The sequence below is a fragment of the Ursus americanus genome, chromosome 20, assembly GCF_024610735.1.
Source record: "Ursus americanus isolate L20-20 chromosome 20, mUrsAme1.1.p, whole genome shotgun sequence".
NCBI lineage: Eukaryota > Metazoa > Chordata > Mammalia > Carnivora > Ursidae > Ursus > Ursus americanus.
Genome location: NC_142146.1, coordinates 28,689,203 through 28,715,279, shown reverse-complemented (window position 1 = coordinate 28,715,279; position 26,077 = coordinate 28,689,203). Strand labels below are relative to the sequence as shown.

Below are 26,077 nucleotides of genomic sequence, written 5' to 3'. Positions count from 1 at the left end.
TCATTGTGTGGGAGTTGTGTTTAACGAGAACACCTTCCTGCACTATTGCAGGCGGGGGGAGGGGAGATCATTTTATGGTGACTCACAGCAAGCGTCATGGCATCCACCCCTCTGACAGTGGCAGATCCACTTTAGCTTGGATCTCAACTAGGAAATCAATCTTTGTATGCCAATGATGACTTCTTCTTCTTCTTTCTTCTTCTTCTTCTCCTCCTCCTCCTTCTTCTTCTTCCTTTTAAATAAACTAAGTAACAACTTCAACTTCAGGGCAAACCTTGTGTTACTTTGGTTTTTCCCAAAAACTCAAGTGGGAAAGAGTGTCTTCCAATGAGTTTTAATATGGTTTTCTCCAATATTATGGCAGGTAGAATATTCATGCAGAAAACAGGGGTCCTGATATCAGAGAGAGAGCTACAGGCCGAGCAAACAAGGGGAATTGAGTAGCACCTAGCATTTTACAGAATGCATTAGAGGGTGCATGAGTCATAAAACAAAACAGCCAACAAAGCACCTAAATTGAATATTGAGAATCCTCAGGTGCAAGTATAAATAACTTTTGCAAATTATAAAAGGGCCCTGATACAAAGAGTAGATCATCCTAGTCTAAAATAGAGTGGGACAGGCAGAAGACTACCAACAAAGTGTGTACCATATACAGAGAAGAAAAATCTAGACCAGACTGGAAGAGTCATTGTAAAAGGGTAATCCCCAGTTCTTAGAGAAGGAGATGGGAGTTTACTGTGCTCATTCTCTCCCATCCTCTTTCATTTAGCCATCAGAATTTGTTCTTATAGTTTGTGTTCATAAATTGTTCACATGCCAGAGGATAAAGCTGATCACACTGAACAAATCCTTGAGATGCCTTTAAAGAGTTCCGGGTTAAGAAACACCTGCGTGTTTTATTACATTAAGATTTTCCTGGCCATTATGGATAAGATTCTACTGCCAGTATATGGGCAAAGCAACTGAGCAGAACTCCTGATCAGAGGCTGAGGAGGCTCCACATTAAGTTCTAGTGGATGTTTTCTGTGTCCTGCTTTTCTTAGGACATCTATGATAGTGATTGTGCCTTAACACTCCTTGATTAGGAGTTGACCATAAAAATAGAAAGTCAAAACACTATTAGTTAATTAATGCATGGTCATAGGGAAACATACTCATCAAATCGGCCAAGGGCATCCCTGTCATTTATTCCATAGAGAATGTAAATTAAAATCTGCCTTTAGTTTTGCTCTCATCCCTTCTTCAAGGGTCACATATTTTTAATTCAAACAATGAGAAGCAAACATTTAATTCTAGTTAAAATGAACAGATTGTAAACTCTCTAGGTAATCCAACTTTTACCTTTAAATAGAGTTAGACCTCTAGGAAACTACATGGCTTAGGTAATCATCAAACAGCTTTTTATTTTACCAAAGAAGCCACTGTTCTGCATTTCCTACAGAAGGATTGTTGAGGATAGGTGTTTACTCAATATGCCATGTATAAAACCCCATGTGAAGAGCCCTGTCTTCCTTAAGGACCCACATTCACATTCCTGATAATGAGAACTAGGAATTGTATCCTATTTCCCCTCTTTTGACTTGACCTTCTGGCAGCTCAGGGCCACACTATTCACTCAGCCACAGCAACCAGGCCACACATTGACTTCCTCACTCGGTCTCTAATCTTCGGTTTCTATATATAGTATTCCGTAAGTCGTATTGTATATTACACACGATGTGAGAATGGATTAAATAAACGTCTCGCAGGTATTAGAGGTAAGCTGTGCTCAGCAAAGCATGCTATTCATATTGTCAACTGGTAATTCCATTTTCAAATCCTTTTGACAAAGAGTTAGAGAATAAATTTTTCAGCAAAGTAGATTTTCGGTCTCTCAAAGGCAAAGCCTGTCTTTTATTTCTCTCTTCATTATTCTCTGCAAATAACAGGGGCTCAGCAGATGCCACTGAAGGCAACAAGGGCTAACAATTGTTTATTGGGCGTTTGGCTCCTATTTCTTGGAACCTGTAACCTGGGAGGCTATTTGTGATCCTGAAATAGGAGGTGCAAGATATGGAGACGAAGAAGGCCTTGGTTTCTCCAGTGAGCACTTAACTGCTCCCATCGAGGTGGGCAGACTTGTCGGAGTCTGCGTTCATGACGACAAGGTGTCCGGAGGCCCCTGCACCCAGTGCCGGGGGGCGCGGCAGAGAGCTCGGCAGCGTTGCAGCTGCAGCGGACAAGCCTGGGCCTCACCGGGGAGTACGCCTGCTCTCTGCCCACCCAGCTAGTTTCCACCGCGCAGGCGCACAGGAAACGCCTCTTCCGTGCGGAGTCGAAAATACTAGGAGTCTGGTATTCTCCCACTTTTTCTCAGGTTTGCCCATTATTTTGTGTCCTACTCCACCCAGATGGCTTCTGGCTATCCCCTTGGCACACTCAGGTTACACAACGGATTTGGGGTCGCCTGTGTCCCTCACGGCCAGAGGGGCTTAAGGAAGGACAGCTGCGACTCCCTGACTCTGCCGTCTTATCAAGAATCGAAAATAACATTTAGATTATTTCTTTGCCAATATCTTCATACTATACTGTTGGAAGGAGCCTGCCTTCTTCCTAAGGTCCTGTGATTTGGGAGCCTAGCAGTGACAACTTGTTCCACGGCTTGGAATAGAAAAGTCAGGTTGGATGCTTTCTTTTTCTAATTTGGCAAATTGAAAACTATAAGAGTCAAAACTCAGCAAATACAGCAATAAACATGCGACTTCCTGCTTAACCTACGTACGTGGTTGTGTTTAGTGTTTCCAGCACCAAACAGATTGTAGATATTTCAAAAATAATATAGGAACAGCTGCGTTAATTTATTATAGTTTTATCCTAAGTGTGCTTAATTGTTTCAAAATAATGTTCATTGCCCAAGCTGGGAAAAGTAAAAATTTACTACAGTGGAAATCAAAGACATGTAACATATTTGATTTATGGCTCTAAAAGGAAAAAAATACACAAGCGAGGAAGTCAACAGGAGATACTAGGCAGACTGAAGCTTTGATGCTTCTTACCTAAGTATCATTGAACTTGTGCCCCCACCTGGTCCCCACTCCCCAGACTTGGACACAGGTTTTGCAGTTGACAATAGCTAAAGGGCCCTCTTTAGGATTGTTTGCTTGGAATGCAGGATTTCAATTTTATGTAGGGAAAAAAATAACAGAATAATCATTTCATAGCCAATTAGACATCAATTCATAAAGTCAGAGGCCTGTAGAGTGGTGTTGAAAGGATCCAGAAATAGGTGTGAAAAGAGAGGAGAACATTTACAGGGTGCCCACTTAGTACTAAATAGAATGATATTTAGTACCTATGCTAATTATTTCTCTATTTTGTAGGTGAAGAAACCAAGCCTTGGAGAGGCAAAGGGACTTGTCTAAGACCACAGAGTAAGAAGAGGAGCCAAGTTACAAATTCAGATTGTTCAAATCCTAAAATCCACCTCCACGCATTACAGCGATTTACCTATGATGCGTCCTGTTGTTACTAAAGTGGAATAGATGGAATTTGGGTGCACATGTGTTAAGCGTCAGCTGGTACACACACACACACACACACACACACACACACACACACACACACACACAGTATTTAGAAAAACTACCTAGAGAAGACTTTTTCAGGGAAGGTGAGATCCCGAAGGCATAGATGTGAGCGAAAGCCCAAGAAGTGGAGGATGGCTAAGGTGCCTGACAAGAGAACACTTTACTTTGCTCCTGATGAAAGCAAAAAATGCTGGAAAACTGGAGCGAAGCTGGGGATAGAGACTTCTGGGAGGATAGTGGACTTTGGGCTGTACCCCAAGATCCCCCTTTATGACGGAAATCTCATTCCCTAGCTTTGGGGAGTGGCCCTGGCAGGGAGCTCTCAGTCCGCAGCCCAACTGGGGAACTGCCCTGGTCCTGCAGTCAGTGACTGGTGAGCGCAGGGCTCTCAAGCTCAGCCCCCTCCAGTCAACCTGGGACAACTTTGCAGGGTCATCCCACCTTTCCGCATGTCCCATCTGGGCAACGAGGCTTTGCCGAGACAGTACCACAGCCCAACTTCTCTCTCTGTCCAGTCCGGCTTCCTTCTCTCCCCCAACACATAAGGACCCAGAGAGCCAGCCCCAGTGCTGGAAACTTTCTGCAGGAAAGTGATCGCAGAGCCTGCTTGCCAGTCAGTGTACCTGTAACAGGTGGCTAAAGAGCACTTCTTTAAGAACAGGGATGCCTACGTGACTAGTGTGAAATTGCTTAAGTCTTTGTGATATGACACCTTTATCGTTGGCTTCCAGATCCTCAAAAAAGTCTAGTGTCCTCACAGACAGTTTTGGTTAAGTAGGAGTATTGGGGAAAATGGATAAAGAGCCTAGATTTCCAGTCTAGACCAATATGCTGCAGAACGGGGACAATGGAGACAGAAGATGAGATAGTCACAACCTGTAGGGATTTGCAGAACTCCCAGGAGGGGCTGGGAACCATCATGGGACATGGACTTAGTGCTTGAGCCAAAGTGGCCCAGATCTAAGAGGCAGGAACGAACTGGCTGACATGCGGGTTAGCAGTGATGAGGCTGGGCTTTACCCTCATGGAAAGGGGCTAAGTAATTCCCGGGCAGGGAAGTGGATGTAACAGGTCCACGTGAGGGAGAAGGCATCCTCTGAGCAGCGCATGGACCCGTCCAACCCTTTGGGAGAGATGGGCCCCTCCTCTGAACTTCCTGGCTGTTGGCTCCACTCAGGTGGCACTTGACATTCTCCCCAGTCTTGTGAATCATACGTCAAGTGTCCAGTCTCCCTCGCGAGGGTGTAAGGTGTCTCCCTTGCTTTGTGCCTCATGGCACTTAGCACCTCACATAACAGACTCTTAAGAAAAACACAATTAATTGATGATAGCCCTTGAGACAGCGGAGCAAGGAGGCTGACCAGCTCTGTAAAGGCTCTCTTAAACCTTACACGTAAATTTGAAACCACTGCTCTCTGGACAAGAAGCCCTCATTTGCTGGTCACCAAGCCTTCCTTACATACAAGGTTTTGTTTGTTGTTTTGAAATTGAAATGCTGGCTTCAATCAGCAGTTCCTTCAGAAGCGCTGCTGCCTGACACTGACCTTTTATTAAAGAGAGGGACTGCTGGAAGCATAACTCACACCTCTTCAATGAGATTTGGAAAGCGGAGAAGAGAACATCACTTCATCTATTTCTCCACTGAAAGGTTATTTCAATCAGTGAGATCGAATGAGCTTTATTCATAAAGCACTCCGAAATCCTGAAACACTTTGTATTAAATATATATTTGACAAAGGAGAAGCCTGGGCTGAGAGGATGAGATGCTGTCAAAATACAGATCTCAAATACCCACCAACGCAGAAAAGCACGGGATTCGATAGCGGCAGACCGAGCCCAGAAGCCAGCTTCGGCCTTGGGTCTCACTTGGCCTTTCTGTAGCTACAGATTCTCCAAGTGGGGTGGCAAGTACTTACAACTACAAAACGAGAACAAGTAGGTTCCAGAACATGACACCAGGCACGTGGAAGGCTCATGGTAATTAAAAGGTGCCTTCAGAGTTCCTGATGGGACCCAGGCTTTCATGTCACTTGGCTCCCACTGTCACTGTCTGACTCTGGTTGTGGTTAGCAGCGCTAGTTTTGGGATTAACCATACTTCTATTCCAAACATTTACTAGCTCTGTGACAGTGAGGAAGTTTCTTAACCTCCTGAAATACAACCTCTTTACTTATAAAACGGAGAGTCTGGCCATCTCGCAGGTATGTGGTAAGAGCTGTCTGTGGTAGAGGGTGTCTGTCTTAGCACACTCCCCTTATCACAGCTCCTCTGTGCACTGAAAGCAAGCTGCCCTTCACAGAAACACGGCTATGGCTTTGGTCCGAATCAGAACCTGAGCTGGTACTATTACAAACCACATGCAACTCCATCTTGGAAGCATTTTTAGCAAGTGTTTAATGCTCCACCATCATTTTCCCAAGTAATGGCTACTGCGCGATGAGCCATATATCGGGTTAACAAGAAGGACAATAAAGGTCGTGGGCTTCTCATCTTCAGGGTGACCCTCCTCGGTCAAGGTCTTCCTGTGATTGAAATTGAAAGAAAAATTTCAAGAACTTCTGAGCCAGCTAGCTGAGACTGAACCAATTACTATGTTTGACCTCCATGTTACTATAGAACCTTCTTGTGCCTTCTGCAGCCTCTGACTTGTTGCCTTCAGCCCTCATCCCCGCACCCAGCCAGGGCTGTGCTCTGACCCTGCCCAGACCTTTCCAAACAGCTGGCGTGAGAGCTCAGCGACGTAATGGGCAGGCGACTCTCCACGGCCCCGCGGCGCTCAACGGCAGAAGCTGACACAAGATCTGGCACCCTCTGGCCGGGGACAGGCCTCTGTGATGCACGCGCACATACATAAAGCAGCGTGGAGCATCGAAGCGGCACGCGCTGTGTCAGGCGTGCCACACGGGTAGGTCTCTTTCCACAAAGACTGTCTGCTCACTGCCCACTCACGGGACAGCAACGCCCGTTTGGGCGTGACACTGCACATCGCCACACTGACCCCAGCTCTTCAGCAACTGAGACCGCTGACACCAAGGTCACCAGTCCTGGGAAGGCGTTCCTCCTACATGTTAGGGAGTTAGGGCCCCACACATTCCTTCACCTCGTTAAGATAATCCACACAAAAATCACAGGCTAAATGGCTAATCACACACACACACACACACACACACACACACACACACACACACACACACACACCATTTTTTGTTAACTCATGTGAGCAACACCATTTGATTCCCAATAAACAATGTTTCAGGGAAACTGCATTGGAAAGCTCGGCTGAACCCTGAGGCCAAAGTGGCTTCTTCCCTTCCACTCCAAATCTAGACTTTGAGACATTTTCTGAACTTGACTCTCCAGTGTGTTTGCTGACAGAGATGAAAATACAACTTCCTAAATTCCAAAAAATATACCAAAAGCAAAGTTAAATAGACCCCACAGTGAAAGACTACGTTTATAAAGGAGACAGAAAGACAGAGAGAGAGGGAGGGAGGGGGAGCAGGAGAGAGGGGGAGAGAGAGAGAGAGGAAGATAATAGAAAACATAAAATCCAGAAGTTTGGTAACATACTCTGTGGGGGAAACCAGAGAATAGGCACTTTCCTACATTGCTGGCTGGAATGCAAAAAGGCATTCGGAAATACCTACAAGAATTATATATGCATTTACCCTTTGATCAAGCAATCCTACCTCTAGAAATCTCAAAGATAAACTGGAAATAAAACAAAAAAGCTAAATGCCAGACTATTCATTTTGGTGCTATTCGTAATAGCTAAAGCTGGAAAAACCCGTACGTCCATCTAGGGGACAGGGTGAGTGAGCAACAGTCCATCCACACAAAGGAGACCGTGGAAGCTGTGAAAAGGAATGAAGTCTCTGCCTACACTCTACTATGAAGTGATCTCCAGGATATACTGCTAAGTGAAGCAGAAAAAATGTGTATAATACGCTACTAATTTCATAAGAAGTGAGAGAGAGAAGGCCTTTATTTGAATATATTTTTCAAATGAAAGGATGACCCATAAAATTTTTTTAAGATTATTCCCTCTTGGGGAAGGTAGAGAATAGGGTAAAGGATCAAGGATAGAAGCTATCTTCTTTAAATATGCCTTTTTATGGATTTGACTTTGGACCCATGGAACCACTTTACAGAATTAAGAAACAAAAGTTATACAACAAAAGCAGTTTCTAAATATTTGAAACAAATAAGCCTTTATATACCCATACAGAGACTAATGATTCAGCTAAATATAGATGGGTTGCATGCATGTGAGGAAATTACTGAGGCCAAGGAAAGAACCATGCAGAAGAATTATAAAGAGAAAAGTGCTTGGAGCTCACACAAGGCCAGGAATAGTGCCTCTTCACACCTGTCCTTTATTACTAAACTGTCCTTTCTTATTAAACTTGACAATTCACTGGCCATTAGGTAGAATATAAATCTCACCTCAGTAATGGGCAATAATGAGCCATAGCTTAAAGGCTGCCCTGGTCCTACGGGACAAAGTTCAGAAGTAAGACCTAAATGTATCAAACTGTTTCCCAGTAACTTAAACAAATCCTAAAAAAAAGTTCGAGACTGCTTGTTGGAATACAAAAATAACCAGAGCCAACAAAGTAAAAGTCACAATGCCAGACATTCAGTCAAACATTATCTGGAATACCAGGAAGTAGAAAGATACTACCTATAATTAGGAGGAAAAAAATCAATCAGTCAAAACCTACCCAGAAATGACACAGATATTATCGAATACCAGGAAGTAGAAAGATATTATCTATAATAAGGAGAAAAAAATCAATCAATTGAAACCAACCCAGAAATGACACAGATATTATTAGAATTAGCAGAAGAGGACATTAAAATAATTAAACTGTATTCTACTCATTCAAGTAGCTTGAGGAAATACTGACCATGTTAATCAAAGACATGAAAGATATATATATATATATTATATATATTCACTATATAATATATATATTCACTATATATATATATAATATATATATTCACTATATAATATATATATTCACTATATATATATAATATATATATTCACTATATATATATTATATATATATATATATATATATATTATATATATATATAATTCAACTCAAACTTCTAGAGACTAAAACTTCAATGTCTCAGATGAAAAATACACCGATTGGGATTAACAGCAGATCAGACTTTGCAGAGGTCTTGCAGACTCTGCAGAGACTTGCAGGGGAAAAGACTGGTTAAGTTGAAGACAGAGCCATGGAAACTAAAATGAAACAGAGAGAGGGGAAAAAAGAACTCCAAAAATCCCCAGAGCATCAACGAGCTGTGGGCAACTTCAAGAAGCCTGATATATGTATCGTTACATTTTCCGAAGAGGAGACACATCTGCACAGCACATATTTTGTTTTTCCTGTGTCCTGTGCATGAATTGTCAATGTAGAGGTGATTCAGAGTTGTGGTCCCAAAAAGCTGCCATCCCTCTCATCAAGAAAAGTTCTTAGGGCCCAGATGTTTTTTAGGGCATTAATTTTCAACTAGAGAAAGGGGCTCAGAAGCTCCCCAAGAACCTTATTCTCCATGGATGCCCACTCTCAGGCTGAGTCTTAGTGAGGTGGATCCCATCCCTAGAACTTTGTCGCACTGGGCAGGACAGTAGGGTTCCCCCCCCCACCATGGTTCCCAGGCCTTAAGGCCTCTTGGCCACAGCATGAACCCGATGAGTCCCTGACAGGGAAACCAGAAGTTCATCTTCAGAATATCCTGGGTAGTGGGTCCCTCTAATAGCAAGGTTAGTGGGTCCACAAACCTTCAGAACAACTGCTCATGAGGTATGTGAAACTATACCCCAAACCTGGCTCTCCTTGTGACAATTCTATGGGGAACAAAGGAATTCAGAACTACTACGAGGGTCTAACATATAACTATTCATAGGTCTAGATCCATACCCGCAACTACCATCCAGTTATAATGGGGGTCTATGATGCTAAGTGGTGAGTCCACTTCTGTGATATTCTGGAAAAGATAAAACCATAGGGACAGAAAATGGATCAATGGTTGCCAGGAGCAGGGTATGACGGGAGAGGTGGGTTACAAAGAGGAAGCACAAGGAATATTTGGAGGTTGTATAATCTTCTATAGAAACAGTTCCATAATCTTGACTGTGGTGATGGTTATATGACTATATGCACTTACAAAATCGATAGAACTATATACTAAAAAGAATGACTTTTATTATTACACATTTGTCAAAACTCATAGAACTGAATACTAAAAAAGGTGAAGTTTATTAGATATAATTTATACCTTTCTTAATAAAACAAATAGAAAACAAGTAAAAAAAGTCTAAAAAAATTGAGGCCTTTAAAACATAAATATATTTTTATATTATATTTGGCTTTTATTAAGATTGATCTCAATTCATACTCTGGTAACAAACTTCCCCCAGGGTGAAATCCTTTAGATTTAGTGATTCTCAAACTTTAATATGTATATAATCTCCAGAGAACTTATTAAAATGCAGATTCTAATTTAGGAGGGGTGAGGGCAGAGATTCTGCATTTCTCAGAAGCTTCTAAGTGATGTCGATGTTATTGGTCTATGGAGCACACTTTAAGCAGCAAAGCTGAGGACTCTAGTCAGATTACTTGATATATAAAGGTCAGGAGAACTATTCATTCAGGTTGGAAAACATCTTTGTGGCATGATACATTGTCTTGGTCGGTGTGTGTTAAAGGATTGATCCCTTAGCAACAGTGTGTCACTTACTATCCTCAGAGCTGAAAGCTGACCAACTGGACCATTCTGGAGCCAGCCCTGGAATCAAATCCAGCTAATGGTTGTAGAGAAAACTTGTCAACAAAAATCCAAAAACCCCTGCCCTGAGAGTAGAAGCTTCAGGAGGCCCACGAAACCACAGTGGCCTATGAATCCACAAAGGCCCATCCATCCATCCATCCATCCATCCATCTGTCTAACCATCTACATATGAATAGCAACCTCTCTTCAAATGTGCATGGAAATTACTTAAAAAGGAAGTCAGTACTGATTTCTTGTGATTCTACTATGAGTGGCACCAGTGCTTCCTGTGCCCCCAGCAGGAAGTTTCATCTGTGGAGTGGTCTCCCAGCAGGAGTAAGAAGTAGCTGTAACAGGAAACTGAGTGTTGGACGATGGTAAATAGCTGGTTTTTATATTCGACAACTTCATGACACTTTCCCACAGAACTGGCACTTCTTTTTGTGTGCTTAAAAAAAAAAAACAAAAACAAAACCCACTATAAAAATATCTTTACAGCTTCTTCGCCTACAGATGCCCTTAGGTATAAAACATTGCTGAGCAGCCTAACACATGCCAATACCTTCAGATACTTCACTTGGGGCTTTTCAAGAGAAAGTAACCACATGTATATCGAGAGTCTTATTCTAAGTTGTTAACATTTATTGAGCACTTACTATATGCCACGAACTTTCCTAAGTTCAATTCATACCTTCACGATCTCAGCATGACATCACCTCACAACAACCCCATGAAGTAGGAACCATTATTGGCCCTTCTTTACAGATGAGAACTCTCAGGCACAGGGAGGCTGGGTAATTTGTCCAAGGATGAACACTAGCAATAACAAGCCGGGCTATAAACTTCAGCAGTTGCTGCGTCTCTGCCTCATGCCTTCCCCCTCCTGACCACTATGCTAGGTCAGCTCTACACCTGGCACTGCGTGGATGAATGCTCGCTAAGCCTCAGGGTCTCCCAGCTGGGAGAACTTGAAGAAACATGGCATTAGCATCACCACATGTGTTACCCCCAATTTCCTTAGAGAGCTTTGCTTTCTCAGAGTAGGAGATGATGAAGCCACTTGCTTGATACCCTTAAATCATCACACAGTAAGCCTGGAGAGGTACGGATAACTGAGCCGGCGGCTTTGTTCTTCCCTAGATCTTATCTTTCTTATGTAAAGATGGGGAAGGCTATGGAGGGAGCAGATTTGGGGGGGAAATCAGGAATTCAGTTTTGGACATCCTGAGTCTGAAATGCCTCATGTACATTCAAAAGGGAGACGTCAAAGAGCAGGTTCAAATTCACATATTACTGAAAAATTAATGGATGACAAGATGTGGTGAATGGGACTCTCTCAAGAGTAACATGGGAGAATAGTTGGCAGTAGAGATAAAACAAGGTTTAGCATCAGTTGATAATTGTTAAACTGACTGATGAGTCCATTGGGATTAATTATACTATTCTGACTACTTTTGTATGACTGCAATTTCCCAAAGTACATTTTTAAAAATTCAGAAGGAGGAGAGCCTGGGTGGCACAGTTGGTTGAGCATTTGACTCTTGGTTTTGGCTCAGGTCGTGACCTCGGGTGGTGAGGTTGAGACCCATGTTGGGCTCACACTCAGCGTGGGGTCTATTTGGGATTCTCTCTCTCTCTGCCCCTCTTCCCCCACCCCACTCTCATTCTCTCTCAACTAAATAAATAAACCTTAAAAAAATTCAGAAGGACACAGCATCACTTATATAGAATATCATACAAAATGTAAAACCTAGATCTAATCATAAAGGAATACGAGACAAACCCAAATTGAGGGAAAGCCTACAAAATAGCCCACCTACACTCTTCAAAAATGTCAGTCTCATGAAAGATACAAAAAACTAAGGAACTGTTTCAGAATAAATGACACCAAAGGCACATAACAACTATATGAAATGTATAAAACTGGCTTGTATCCTGGATCAAAAAAAATTGCAATAAAGGACATTATTTGGTCAATCAGTGAAATTTGAATGTTGATTAGTATATTACATAATATATATTGATGTGAAATATCTTAAATTTAATCATTTACTGAGGTTATATATGAGAATGTCCATATTCTTAGGAGTTTCACACTTAAATATTTAGGTGTGAAAAGTCATGATGAATAAAATTTATTCTCAAATGACACAGTAATAATGACAATTATAATAATGTATAAATATATGTATACATTATATAGATAGATATGAAGAGATTATGCATATGTGGCAGAATGTTAACAACCGGTGAATCTAGGTGAAGCATATGTCAGTATTTATTGTGCTGTTCTTTCAACTTTCCTATAGGCTTAATCTATTTCAAAATCAATTTTTTAAAGAATTAACATGATTGATCTGATGCAATTAGTATCCCTTGTACTCCCTTCCTTTTATTCTTTTGAATAAAAAGCTATCCTCTTTATTCCTTAATGATAGGTACTAAACACTTGACTTTTCCGTGGGAAGGCCTCTTGTATGTATCAGTTTACTCTGCATCATGTCGCTTACTCGTCACAGCAGGCCACTGTGGGTACCACTGGTGGAGAACTCTGGCCAAAGAATGTTGTGCTCAGTGACAGCCCCTTCCCAGGACAGCCCGCATTCAGTGCTTGCTGTAAAGGCCTGGCCCTCTCGCCCTAACTCAGGACAGTTCTGTAGGGCCATCCCTGCTTCAGAGCTCTCTGTAGGGTCCACTGAGGTCTCCACTGAGACCGTGTCACAGCCCGATGTGTCCCTGTGCCCAGTCTACTTCCTTCCCCTCCTTTGTACATGTGGTGGTCTCATGAACACTCCCTCACAAACCTCCAGTACAGTAATCCCCACCTCCAAGTCTACCTTCCCCGGAAACCCAACTGTGGCGATAATATTATGACCATTTTGCAGATGAGGAAACGGAACTTTTGAAAATCACTTGCCTAAGGTCAGAAAACCATTTATTGGTAAAGTCATGACTCAGACCCCAAATCTGTTGTCCTCCAGCCTTCCCTCCCTTCGATTTACCTTTCCAAATCCTACCTCTCTATTAAGGACAAGGCCAAGTTCCCACTTCTCCCAGAGGCCTCCTTAACTTCCCCTTTCTGACCTCAAAGCTCTCACCATCTGCTCCATTTGGCACATGGGCATGGTCCCACTTGGAGACTTTTCTGAACCGTTACCTCATATTACAAAATCATTGTGCTGTCATTTAGCTTTCCACTTTGAAGTCTGGTACTTTCTCTGCATTGTAAGTTCCCTGGCATGAAAGTCATTCATTGCTCTTTGTGTCCCAACAGTTGCCGTCCACACGCAGAGCACACAGTACATTATTGTGCAAAGACTGTGGAAGAATGGCAAGATCCCCTCTCTTCTGGCTCTGTCCTGTCTTAGAACAGGAAACACAACATCCTCAAAAGATACTCAGCCCTATGGCTTCAATTTCCTTTTTGTCTTTTCTGGAATGATACAGGGCTTTGTGACGTGGGATATGAGGGGATGGCAGGTTATTCTGCCAAAGAAGCAATACCAACCATAGGGAGAGAACCCAAGCTGCACTGATCCACATTAGAACGTGAGCCAGAAAACACCTGGTCAAATTCAAATTCAGTCAAACAACAACGAAGGAAAAAAAAAATACTAGGACTGAAATCACTAGAACATATCTTTGTCATTTATTTTGCCAAAATTACTCTCATTTTAATTATTTAAAGCATTTCACAATATGCTAGCAAACGGGATGTTGTGTACTCTGCAAAAGCAATGAAGTTCTAGATAAAAAAGCTGACAAACCACATTATTAAATTTTAAGGACAAAATCGTTGAGTAGCTTTTCTTTGAAGATTATGGACTGGGAGATTAACAAAGCCTTCTCCATAATCTCCTCCTAGCAAGGAGAAGTGGAAGGAGACAGAGGCAAGAAAGTTTAGTCCAAACTCCCTCTCACTTCCAGTTCCTGGGCGTCACTTGTTGCCATGGTAACTCTGTCAGGAGGCGGCCACTCAGAAGCAGGACACAAAACAAAAGGCATCTAAACACATTACCAGCTTTAGGTTTAGAAATAATTTTCAGCACTTTTTTCTCCTTTGCTTTCAAACATTAAACTGTGTGGTGACGTGTGGTGGTGCAAGAATGATACGACTGAAAAATAATTTTTGCCTGTGCATGAACACCACCAACATAGGAAGTCAATTTTAGAAAAACTTTCTGGGGCCGCCTGGGTGGCTCACTCATTAAGCATCTGCCTTCGGCTCAGGGCGTGATCCCGGAGTCCTGGGATCGAGCCCCACGACAGGCTCCTCTGCTGTGAGTCTGCTTCTTCCTCTCCCACTCCCCCTGCCTGTGTTCCCTCTCTCGCTGGCTGTCTCTCTCTGTGTCAAATAAATAAATAAAATCTTAAAAAAGAAAAAAGAAAAAAAAGAAAAACTTTCTGAGTTGGGACATCTGTAGGAGGGGTCTTCAAGCTAGAGAGCCCACAGGCCAGATCTGTGGCCTGTCACCTGTTCTTGTACATTCTGTGAGCTAAGAATTGTTTTTACATTTGTAAGTGGTTGAAAAAAATCAAAATAATATTTTGTGACACCTGAAAATTATACAAAATTCAAATTTCAGTCTGAAATAATGTTTTATTGAAGCACAGCCATGCTTCCTTATTTATACTTTGTCTAAGGCTGCTTTTTAAAAAGATTTTATTTATTTATTTGAGAGAAAGAGAGAGCGCACGTGCACAAGCAGGGGGAGCAGCAGAGAGAGAGGGAGAAGCAGGCTCCCCACTGAGGATGGAGCCCGATGCGGGACTTGATCCCAGGACCCTGGGATCATGACCTGAGCCGAAGGCAGAGGCTTAACCCACTGAGGACCCAGGCTCTTCTAAGGCTGCTTTTGTGTTACAACAGCAGAGTTGAGTAATTGTGACAGAAATTGTATGGCCCACAGAGCCTAAACTATTTACTATCTAGCCCCCAAGAGAGAATTTGCCAACCGCTGAGCTAGAGACATGAACTGTACAGGAAAATTTAGACTAGGAGGCTGGGTATTTTTTCTTTGCTAAGAAGTCTGTAACAGGTGCTATCTTTATTCTTTTGAGCTGCTATAAAATACCATAGATGGGTAGCTTTTCAACAACAGAAATGTGTTGCTCACAGTTCTGGAGCCTGGGAAGTCCAAGATCAAAACACCCGCATGGTGGCCTTCTGGTGAGGTCCCCCTCTTCCTGCTTCAAAGCCAGCACCTTCTCCCTGTGTCTCCACATGGCAGAAGGGGCTAGGGAACTCTCTGGAACCTCTGCTGTAATGCACTCATCCCATTCACAAAGCCTAATGATTTAAGCACTTCCCAAAGGCCCACCTACTAATATAATCTCCTACGGAGGTTAGGATTTCAACATATGAATTTGGGGAAGGGGTGGGTACACATTCAGACCGTAGCAGGAGTTCTCGATCCAAATTCAGGCCTTTCCAACTGGGTTTTTACACATTCCATTCACCTTTGCTTCTAGAAAAGCACAGCTGTTATTTTGTGGAGACCTAGTGGAATAGCGTTACATGAAGGATCACACTCTTTGTCAATAAGGCTCCCGCTCCACTCTCCTGGGGCTCAGGCAACATGCTACTTACTCCCTCATGTGCTTCATCTTGGTCTTGGCCACTGTGCTGTTGAACATTGTTGGTCCCGGAGACATGTCTGGAGCTGTGCTGGCGATGGTCCTTGTGTCTGAAAAATCAATGCACAGCACTTACTGACTCCATCAGCACTCGGGCAACTTGGAGGCAACATTCAAGGGCAATCAGAAAACAGAAGCTCATCCACCTTTGCCACTAGGTAATGCTACATTAATTAGAGATGAATTCAATTATGACATGCACATTAAGGAGATTTATTCCTAATGACAAGATTATTTATAGTTTTAATATGCACAAGGAATTCCAGGACCAAGCCTCTCTCCAAAAGGATTATTTAAACAGAACACCATTATTTAAAAGATGGGCTTTATACTAGCGAACTCGCGGGGAAATGCATCAATGGCAAAGCCAACGTTCCCGAGGAGCCTTTGGCAGTCGCTTTCAGCAGGTGTGGTATTTGCTCTGATGACTGAGACAGTTTTTCTAATAAGCTTAGTATTCCCTTTATCTTAATCCCACACCTGAGCATTGCTTTTTTGCAATGGAAAGCAAGATGCTGACGGGGTTGGGGGTGGGGGTCATCTGCAGCCGTGAACTCTAGCAGAATGGCGCAGAAGGCCAAAATTGCGTTCAGGAGGTAAAGTGTTGTTAACGAGAGCTGCGGTGTTATGAAATCTGCTGAGAAAGCTACAGTTTCTACTGATAAACCCTGGCGGCTCTTACAAGGCGTGTTGGAACTGAAGGGAAGGAAACAGTCCATCACTTAAACCACACGACTTCCCATTAAGGAGTTACTGCGGGCCCCTGAACGAGGGCTGGGGTCATTCAGAGCTGGATTTGCACACTGTCCTTCCTGGAGCTGAGGCAGAATCTTCCTGTGCATTCCTTACACCCCCCCACAAGGTGCCTCACGCTCCATCAAGAAAAAACGTTGAACGCTCTAACATTCATTTATAAATTATATCCATGTAGTTGCTATGTCCCAGAAGGGACCCATGTCGGGACATTCCCACTCTTCCCACCCCATCTCTTGTAACACGTGACTGTCTGATTTAGGGATCAGCTGAGGGAGTGAGAGACAGTTCTCATATTACATATTAGCAAAGCTTTCTTCTTATAAGTTTAAAAAATTAAATGCAAATTCTAATATTCCTCAACTGCACCCTTCTTTTGTATACCTCCTTGGAGGCCACGCGTCTCACTTTGAACTGCTTGCTCTTAAGGATATCACTGAGATGAATACTCTCCTGTTGAACTTTGTCAGAATTGCTGATCTTTTCTCAGCCTCCATCCCTAAATGCAGAACCCCTGGATGGACAGGTATGAGTTCGATAAAGGGCGCCTTCACAAACAGTTAAAGGCACAACCTGCTCTTTCCGGCACCTCACCAGTTATGGCCCCACTTTAAGACACGAGTGCCGGTGACTGGTTGTTCCCCTTTTGCTCACTCCTTCCACACCCCGAGGGAAGACCTGCTCAGCCTTCCCTGGCATCAAACAGAAGCTTTATTTCAGCTTTCCCCTCCCACCAGCTCTGGCCAGGACAGCTGCTTCTCACCAAGGAAGGCTTTTGTGAGAAGGAGAGATGGCATAGGGGGCCCGTTTCATGTTCTTGCTGGTTGCTTTTTATAATCATCTTTCTTAGATTCTGAAAAGTTACTAAAACAATAACCACATCATGCCAAGTAACATGCAAGCCCAAAACCCAGTTCTCCCAAGACTGAGAAGAAGGTGCTGCTTTCCCCTTTCTTCCAGAGAGCTGGCAAGTCCTGGAGACGTATGCAAATAAAGGGAAAATAAATTTCCAGGAGAGCGGCAGTTTATTTTAATGTAGCCACGGTTCCCCTGAGTAGGTCTCTCAGCACTGCTGGGAAAGATGCTAAGCCTTGAGCCCAAGAATAGAGAACGGGGCAAATAACATTTCAAGCATCAGGGTTGGCAAAGCTTGGTGCTCAGAGCAATTCCTTTTTTAGTTTTTCTTATTGGCCAGGTTTTTTCCTCTCCATCCCACCTTTTACCATGAATAGCAGTTGTTTTATGTCAGATAGAAGGACAACACATTTAGCAATCATAATAGAAACGATGGGGCTAGAATCACAGACTTCATGTTATTAGATGAATCCCAGAATCACTGAATCTGAGTGTGTTCTAGACCCCTGCTTCTCAAACTTCAATGTGGTATGAATCACCTAGAGATCTTGTTAAAAATGTAGATTCTGTCTTAATAGGTGTGGGTAGGGCCTGGAATTCTCCATTTCTAACAAGCTTCCAACTGATATCAATGCTGCGGGTCCTGGGGCCACATTTTGACAAGGCCTTAGACGGGCCAGCTACATAACTGCGTGTGGCCCACAGCTGAACAACAGTGCATAGCCCCCCTGTTCAAAAAGCAAGAAAAAAGCTGATTTCTTTCTTCTACTTCTCTCTGTGGACCTTTTACGGTGTTTTTTATGGGGACATTTAATGTTTTGCCTCAGGAACTGAGATAGATACTCTCAAGGAGGGTGAAGATACTTGCAGGGGTTCAAGGGCCGCCCCGCCCGCCCCTGATCTTCCCCTATCTGTGCACAGGCCCCCATAGGGAACGGAGGGTGGTAGGGGCCGGGTAGTTAGAGAGTGGGAGGTGGAGAAGACTTCCCGGGGGGTGGCTGGAGGCAGCATAAAAGTGAGGCTTCAAGCCGCCAGCATAGGTTCCATTGTCCCATCAGACTTCACTCATAAAACACAAATTCAAAGATAAAATGATTAGGGATTTTACTGAACCCCAAGTGCAAGGCCCCCTCCTGAGCCTGGGACACCATGCAGCTGCACTGGTTACAGGCCCAGGAAGCTCTGGTTCTAGAGCTCTGTTCTCTGAGACTTAAAAAACAGAAGAATCCGTAATCCCTGTGTTGATTTTCTAAAATTAATATTCTTTCTAAATTTCAACAGAAGGTTCATGGCCTGGGAAGTAGTACATGTGTGTAAGACACACGATGTTAGGCGCGTGTACGGATTCACAAAGTTCCCACGAGGACTTTACACCCTCTCCCTCCCCAAGGACCTTCCCGCCATGGACTGGATGCGCACCCTCCCAGAGTAAGCCTGCCCTTCGCTGTCTACTTCTGGCTGCCCCTCACTTTTGCTTCACCTCCACCTTTTTTCTAAAGAAAAAACTGAAATCAAGTCTCTCTCTCTCTCTTTTTTTTTAAGATTTTATTTATTTCAGATAGAGAGAGGGAGAGAGCAGGAGCAGGGGAAGCAGAGGGAGAAGGAGAAGCAGGCTCCCCACTGAGCAGGGAGCCTGATGCTGGACTCCATTCCAGAACCCTGGGATCATTCCCCGAGCCAAAGACAGGTGTTTAACCGACTGAGCCACCCAGGTGCCCCTTCCCTGTATTTTTCTAACCAGTTAGTAAGCTGCCTGACTACAGAGATTATGTCCTGTTCACCTTTTTTTTTTACTTCTTAATCCAGTGTACAATTTAATGGCAATAAGTACATACGCCATGTGCAACTATCACCACTACCTATTTCCAAAACTTTTGCATCACCCCAAACAGAAACTCTATAATCATGAAACAATAATTCCCCATGCACCTCTCCCCCGAGTCCCTACTGACCTCTAATCACTTTCTGTGTCTGTGATTTTTACTGTTCTAGGTACCTTATGTAAATGAAATCATATAATATGTGTCCTTTTGTATCTGGCTTATTTCACGCAGCATACTATTGTCAAGGTTCATCAATGTGTGGCATTATCAGGACTTCTTTTCTATGGATGAATAATACTCATTCTATGTATACATCAAATTTTGTTTATCCATTCATCTGTTGATGAACACTTGTTTCCCCTTTCTAGTATTATGAGTAATGCTGCAATATGTGTATGTGTGTATATATATATATATGAGTAGAATTGCTGGGTCTTATGGTAATTCTATATTTAGCTGATTGAGGATCCACCAAACTGTTTTCACGGCAGCTACACCATTTTACCTTCCCACTATTAGTGTGTGAGGATTCTACACATCTTTGCCAGCAGTTATTTTCTGGTTTTTAAATTATAACCATCTTAGTGGATATGAAGTGGCATCTCATTGTGGTTTTGACTTGCATTTCCCTAATGACTTTTCATGTGGTTATTGGCCATTTATATATCTTCTTTGAAAAAAATGTCTATTCAAGTCCTTTGCCCATTTTTAAATCGAGTTGTTTATATTTTTGTTGAGTTGTAGTTCTTTATATATTATAAATATTAAACTTTCATCGGATATATAATCTGTAAATATTTTTTACCCTGTTCATCTTTGTACCTCCAAAGTTCATCTCTACATAAGGCATGTATCATATTAAATTTATACCTATGTTTTATTCTTTTTTTAGGGGGGAGGGTCGCTTTTCGCATTTTATTGGCCACAGGAGAGGGGGCCTCATCCACAATTTCTTCAGCTATTCCATGCTTGGGCCCTGGGGATCCTGGGGGTGGCTGAGAGCGTTCAACATGTTCCCATCATCTTGGTGGGGGGGGGGAGGGCAATGGATAGTTGTAGGGCGTGGCCTGGTTGATCATGGTGGCATATTTGATGAAGGGGCTGAGGGTTGACAGAATTATAGTGAGACCCCCAATGGTGAAGGATGGGACAAGCACCAGCTCCTTGGCCCAGGCATCCTTGAGGAAGGAAGCAAGTCTTTTTTTTTTTTTTTTTTTTTAAAGATTTTATTTATTTATTCGACAGAGAGAGACAGCCAGCGAGAGAGGGAACACAAGCAGGGGGAGTGGGAGAGGAAGAAGCAGGCTCATAGCGGAAGAGCCTGATGTGGGACTCGATCCCGGAACGCCGGGATCACGCCCTGAGCTGAAGGCAGACGATTAACCGCTGTGCCACCCAGGCGCCCCAGGAAGCAAGTCTTTTGTTCATCTTGGTCACAGCGGTGGTCTATACATGAGTATTTTATTCTTGATGCTGTCATAGATGGAATTGTTTTCTTAATTTCATTTTTGAAATGTTCACTGCTGAGTATAAAAATACAACTGGTTTTAGTGTATTGATCTTGTGTCCTGCAATCTTGCTTAACTTGTTTATTAGTGCTACTAGTTTTTAGTGGATTTCATGTTATCTGCAAATAGAGATAGTTTTACTTCTTCTTTTCCAAGCTGGATGCCTTTTCTTTCTTCCCCTTGCCAAATTTCCCCAGCTAGAATCTCTAGCACAGTGCTAAATGGAAGTGGTGAATGAAGTCTTTGTCATCTTCCTGTTGTTAGGGGCAAAACATTCATTCTTATACCACTAAGTACGAATTAGCTGTAGGTGTGTTCATAGATGCCCTTTAACAGGTTTAGAAAGTTCCTTTCCATTCTTAGTTTGTTTAGCGTTTTTTTTTTTATCAAGAAAGGATGTTGGATTTTGTCAAATGCTTTTTTCTGCATCTAATGAGATGATCATATCATTTTTGCCCTTTATTCTATTCACATGTTTTATTTCACACTTGGTCATCAAGTATAATCCTTTTTTTTAATGTTGCTGGATTCATTTTAGTAGTATTTTGTTGATGATTTTTGCACATACATTCAAGATGGATATCAGCTCATAGTTTTATTTGTCTTTTTTTTCTTGTGATGTCTTAATCTGGTTTTGGTGTCAAAGAATGGCCTCATAGAATAAGTTGGGAAGTATTGTCTCATATTCCATTTTTTGGAAGAGCTTGTGAAGAACTGGTATCAATTCTTCTTTGACTATTTGGCAGAATTCACCAGTGAAGCCTTCTAGGCCTGGGATTTTCTCTATTTGAAGTTTTTAGTTTACTAATTTGATCTACTTGTTACAGGTCTATTCAGATTTTTTGTTCTTGACTCAGTTTGGTAATTTGTGTCTTTCTATAAAATTTGTCTCTTTCCTCTAAGTTAGCTAATTTCCTGGCATGTTGCTGTTCATAGTATGTCTTTATAAGCTGTTTCATTTCCTTAAGGGTAGTAGTAATGTCTCCCCTTTCATTCCTGATTCATGAATTTGAGTCTCTTTCTTATTTCCTTGGATATTATGGCTAAAGATTTATTAATTCTGTTGATCTTTTTAAGGATTTTTGGTCTTGTTGGTGTCCTCTATTGATTCTCTAGTCTTTATTTCATTTATTTCCATTCTAGTCTTTATTATTTCCTCCCTTCTGCTTGCTTTGGGTTTAATTTGCTCATCTTCTTCTAGTTTCTTAAGGGAGGGGTTATATTTTAAATGCTCGAAGGTAGGAATTAAAGTCAAAGGTAATGTAAATAGTAGCCATGGTCCTTAACCCAGAAAGAGCTTGCAGTTTACTGGGGAAGACAAGGTATCTGTCTAGATGATCACCAGGAGTGCTACTTTGTACGCTGACACAAGACACCACGCTACAAAGAGGGGAACAGAGAGTCTGTGGAAAAAGCACTAGCCTTCAAGTTAGAGGATCACAGTTATTGTTCTAGTTCTACTCTCACCGGCTACACGGCCCTCAGGTCACCTCTTTGAGCCTCAGTTTGCTCATATTTTATTTAAACAGTTTCATTAGATGGAGGGCCTTCTCTCATTTCGAACCTTCTATGATCTGGTATCAGACATTTCCCTGGACCTCCAGTAGGGTGGAATTTCCTTGGGAAGGCAACACTAATACTAATGACAACAACAATGAAAAGCAACCAGAAGGACCAAATACTAAGAGGCAAATGGCTGGCACCCACATTCAGTGCTGCAGGCACTCTGAAACATCAGGCAAAATCATCCTGAAGTCTTTCCCCACCTGCGAAACACAGGGCGAGGAGGATTAGAACACTTGATACTATCCCTGGGGATGTTTTGACAGTGAGATGAACACAAGACGATATGAAGAGACAGTCAGCAACTAGGGGCTGTTTTGTAAGAGTGCAGAGCACAGCTCGTCATAGTAATATTGTCGGGCTTCCTCCTACTTCTATTGTCTCTTACCAGCCGACCTATTTTCCCTGAAGGAGTGACAGCTCGATGATTGTGACATTTCACCAGCAAAATTTCCAAAATTTCCGTTTACACATTTACTCTACTCATTTACTCCCCCCAGCTCCGTGCCTGGACGGATGACCTTGATGGTGAAGAAGAAACCTGCGTTTGCCCTCCCCACGAACCCTCCTGCCATGTGGGTGATAAAGAAGTGACGCAGGGGCTGCAGGGTGGGATGTTTTGGCAAACAAGATCCCACGTAAGCGCCTGGGCCATTGCTTACTCAGGAACCCTCGCAGACACAGCCCTTCCTGCACAGTACATGCAGGATGTTTCTCTGCTAATCTTTCACCCTCTCCTTTCTTGCAAGTGCCTCAGGAATATTCCAGAAATACAGTTGCCCTCTCGGCCCAAATTATTGCAAAGGCATGTCCTCATGGCCCATACTGTTCCGCCTACTCTTTAGAGTGGCACATGATGGAAGATTTGCCTATGGACTGGTAAACTTTTTCTGTAAAGAGCCAAGTAGTATTAGACTTGCAAGCCAAACAATCTTTGTTCCAACTACTCAACTCTCCTGTTGTGGCATGAAAACAGCCATAGACAAGAGGGAAATAAATGAGCATGGCTGTGTTCCAGTAAAATCTTATTTACAAAAGCAGATATTGGCCAGATTTGGCCTGCGGGCTGTAGTGTATCAGCTCCTGGCCTAGACGATGGAGAAGCTTCATGATTCTGAGCTGGAAGTGACTTTAAACCTCTTCACACCAATTTGTCTCATCTTAAGGATGGGGAAACTGAGGCCAAGAGAGGCTGTGTGGCTTGCTCGAGGTCACAGAGCTATAAGGAAAGAGGCAGAGTCAGGACTAGAACTGTGGCTCCCTGACTGCCAAATGTGTGATCTTTCTAATCCCTCACAAAAATGGCACATCCAGGTAAGGATTTTCACGAGCTGATTTTGAAAAATCAGGAAATTATCAGACAAAACCCCTCCTCCAAAGGTTGAAATTTGGGGAGAACATGACATCTGTCATCTCATCTCTCCACCTCTCCAGACGATGGCTCAGGGCTTATTATGAGGGGCCACAAACCAGTAGGGTGCGTGAAAGCCGTGCCACTCTGCTGAGAGGCTTATTTGTGCCTCATCTTTGTGAAGATTTTTCCTTGAGCTTCTCTTGTGATGATAGTGGACCTCAGGATGTCACTAAAATTGCCTCAGAATCTACAAAGCAGGCTGCCCTCTGTCTTCACTATGTTAACTCAACACCCCAGGGATAGCCATGCACCACCTCAATTTCCTTTCAAGGAAGGAGCTGTTCCCCAGCTGCCTGGCGCACTGTAGGCAGCCAGCCTCCATCTGTGGCCCCTTCAGGACCTGCCTCTGCCACAGAAAGCTGTCTTGCCCAAGATCATGCCCTTCCCATGCGGCCCACATTTAATGATTGACCATGGTAGATGTAGAGAGCCTGGCCATTTTGGCCCATGCAGACAATTCTGGTATGTCCAGAACTCCCCATGGGTTTGGGCCAGGATGGTCAGGACGGTGTCACTGCACTGTCCCTGCTCTGCCTTGCCCTTCTTCCTCCCCCTCCTGTCTACAGGGCTCCCCGGAGGGCACTCCCAAGTTAGCATCCTGCCTACTAGACTTCATGTCAGAGGCTGCTTCCTGAAGAACCCTAGCCATGACACAGGGGTGCTGGGTTTGGGAAGAAGCAGGGGCATGGAGGTGGTTGTCTTGGCGACACGAACAAGTTGAGCATTAAACAAGAGCGATGATAAAAATGCCGATGTAACCCTTTACCCTACCCCTTGAGCAATTCTTTCGGAATATTGTTCCACAGGCTCAGGGCCGCCTCCACCACCTAGGGAAATTGTTGTCAACCGTCAGCAGCAGCTGTGTCCAAGCCAACACCCCTGAGGAGGCTGGTGAAGGAGGCAGTCAGGAGGAAAGAAGATGGTGCAGGAGAGAACAGCCTTCAGAGGCTTCCAGCGAGAAGGCAGCCGGGGTACATTCAGATGAGCCCTTCGAGTCCTGACTCTGTGATGTTTGCTAAGTTACTAAACTTCTGTGACTCAGCTTCCTCACCTGGGCAGAAAAGCTGTGCCCAAAGCTCCAGCAAAGCTCAAATGCGATGATACGTAGAGAGGTGCTCTGCTGTTGGTAGAGGCCCAGGATGAATCTACGCTGCCTCCCTCGACCCCACAGCACCCACCACAGTGCTTGGCAAAGGACAACTTCCCAAGAGTGCCCCATTGTCTCCACCAACATTAAATTACTTGGAAAAAAGTGGGTCAGCCTGGGAAAGAAAACTTGCAACTCATAGGGGAGATAATAAATACCAGAAGATGGAAAATAAACTTTCTATTTTTACTACATGGTTATTTCACACAACAAATATTCAGCTGAACTGTATGGAAGATTAAAAACAACAGGAGTTCAGGGGTTTGCAAACGTTCATTTCCTTTTGAATGTACTAGAAGAGGTCTCTAAGAATAGCACCTATCAGTACCAAAAAAAAAAAGAAAAGAAAAGAAAAGAAAAAAAAAGTGGGTTTTTTTAAATAAGCAATTAAATGTGGATACAGTTTGCGAAGAGATTTGTGGAGCCAGACTCCAACTTCTTCAGTTGTGCTTACCCCGTGGAGCCAGAAGCCAGTATTTGGGCAGTTTAATTATTCTAAGCACCAACGTAGAGAATACTAGCTTGAGAAACAAAACCTGCTTTTTTGTGATGGCAGGTTGGGCTGGTTCAAGACTGACTAAAATACTTAAGGCAAATGCATCAGCGTTTCTCTCTTCTTTTAGGAGAAAAGAATCACATAAGTCATCCATGTTCGTTGCAGACAAATTAGAAAACACAGAAGGGAAAAGCTGCTTAAGAGAACCATTGCTAACACTGGGGGGTTTCCAAATGCGCGCACGCGCACACACACACACACTGTGTGTGTATCAACTACAGCTTTGTACATTTTATTACTTTATAACACCTTTCGTGCCAATGAATATGCAACTACATCATCATTTTTAACTAAAGAACTTCTTTGTTCTAGAAGATATATTAGTCTCCATTTCTAGGCATTTATTTTGATTCCAATTTTTCACTATTGTAAGCAACACTGCCACGAAGACCTTTATATATTTATCTTTACACCCACCTCTATCTCTTCAAGATAATTTCTAGACAAAGACTTATTG

General features: G+C 43.0%; 1 protein-coding gene across 10 annotated transcripts in view; it reads right to left on the bottom strand.

Moving 5' to 3' along the window:
* The window catches only part of NEK11 (NIMA related kinase 11), a 245,937-nt gene that overhangs the window by 33,867 nt on the left and 185,993 nt on the right, over window positions 1–26,077 (bottom strand). For 7 of the 10 annotated variants that reach the window (XM_045791746.2, XM_045791749.2, XM_087870198.1 and 4 more), the window contains one exon: window positions 15,955–16,051. In XM_045791746.2, coding sequence (XP_045647702.2) covers window positions 15,955–16,051 — 97 coding nt within the window. The other 3 variants (XM_045791750.2, XM_045791753.2, XR_015727864.1) reach the window with 3 other exon arrangements.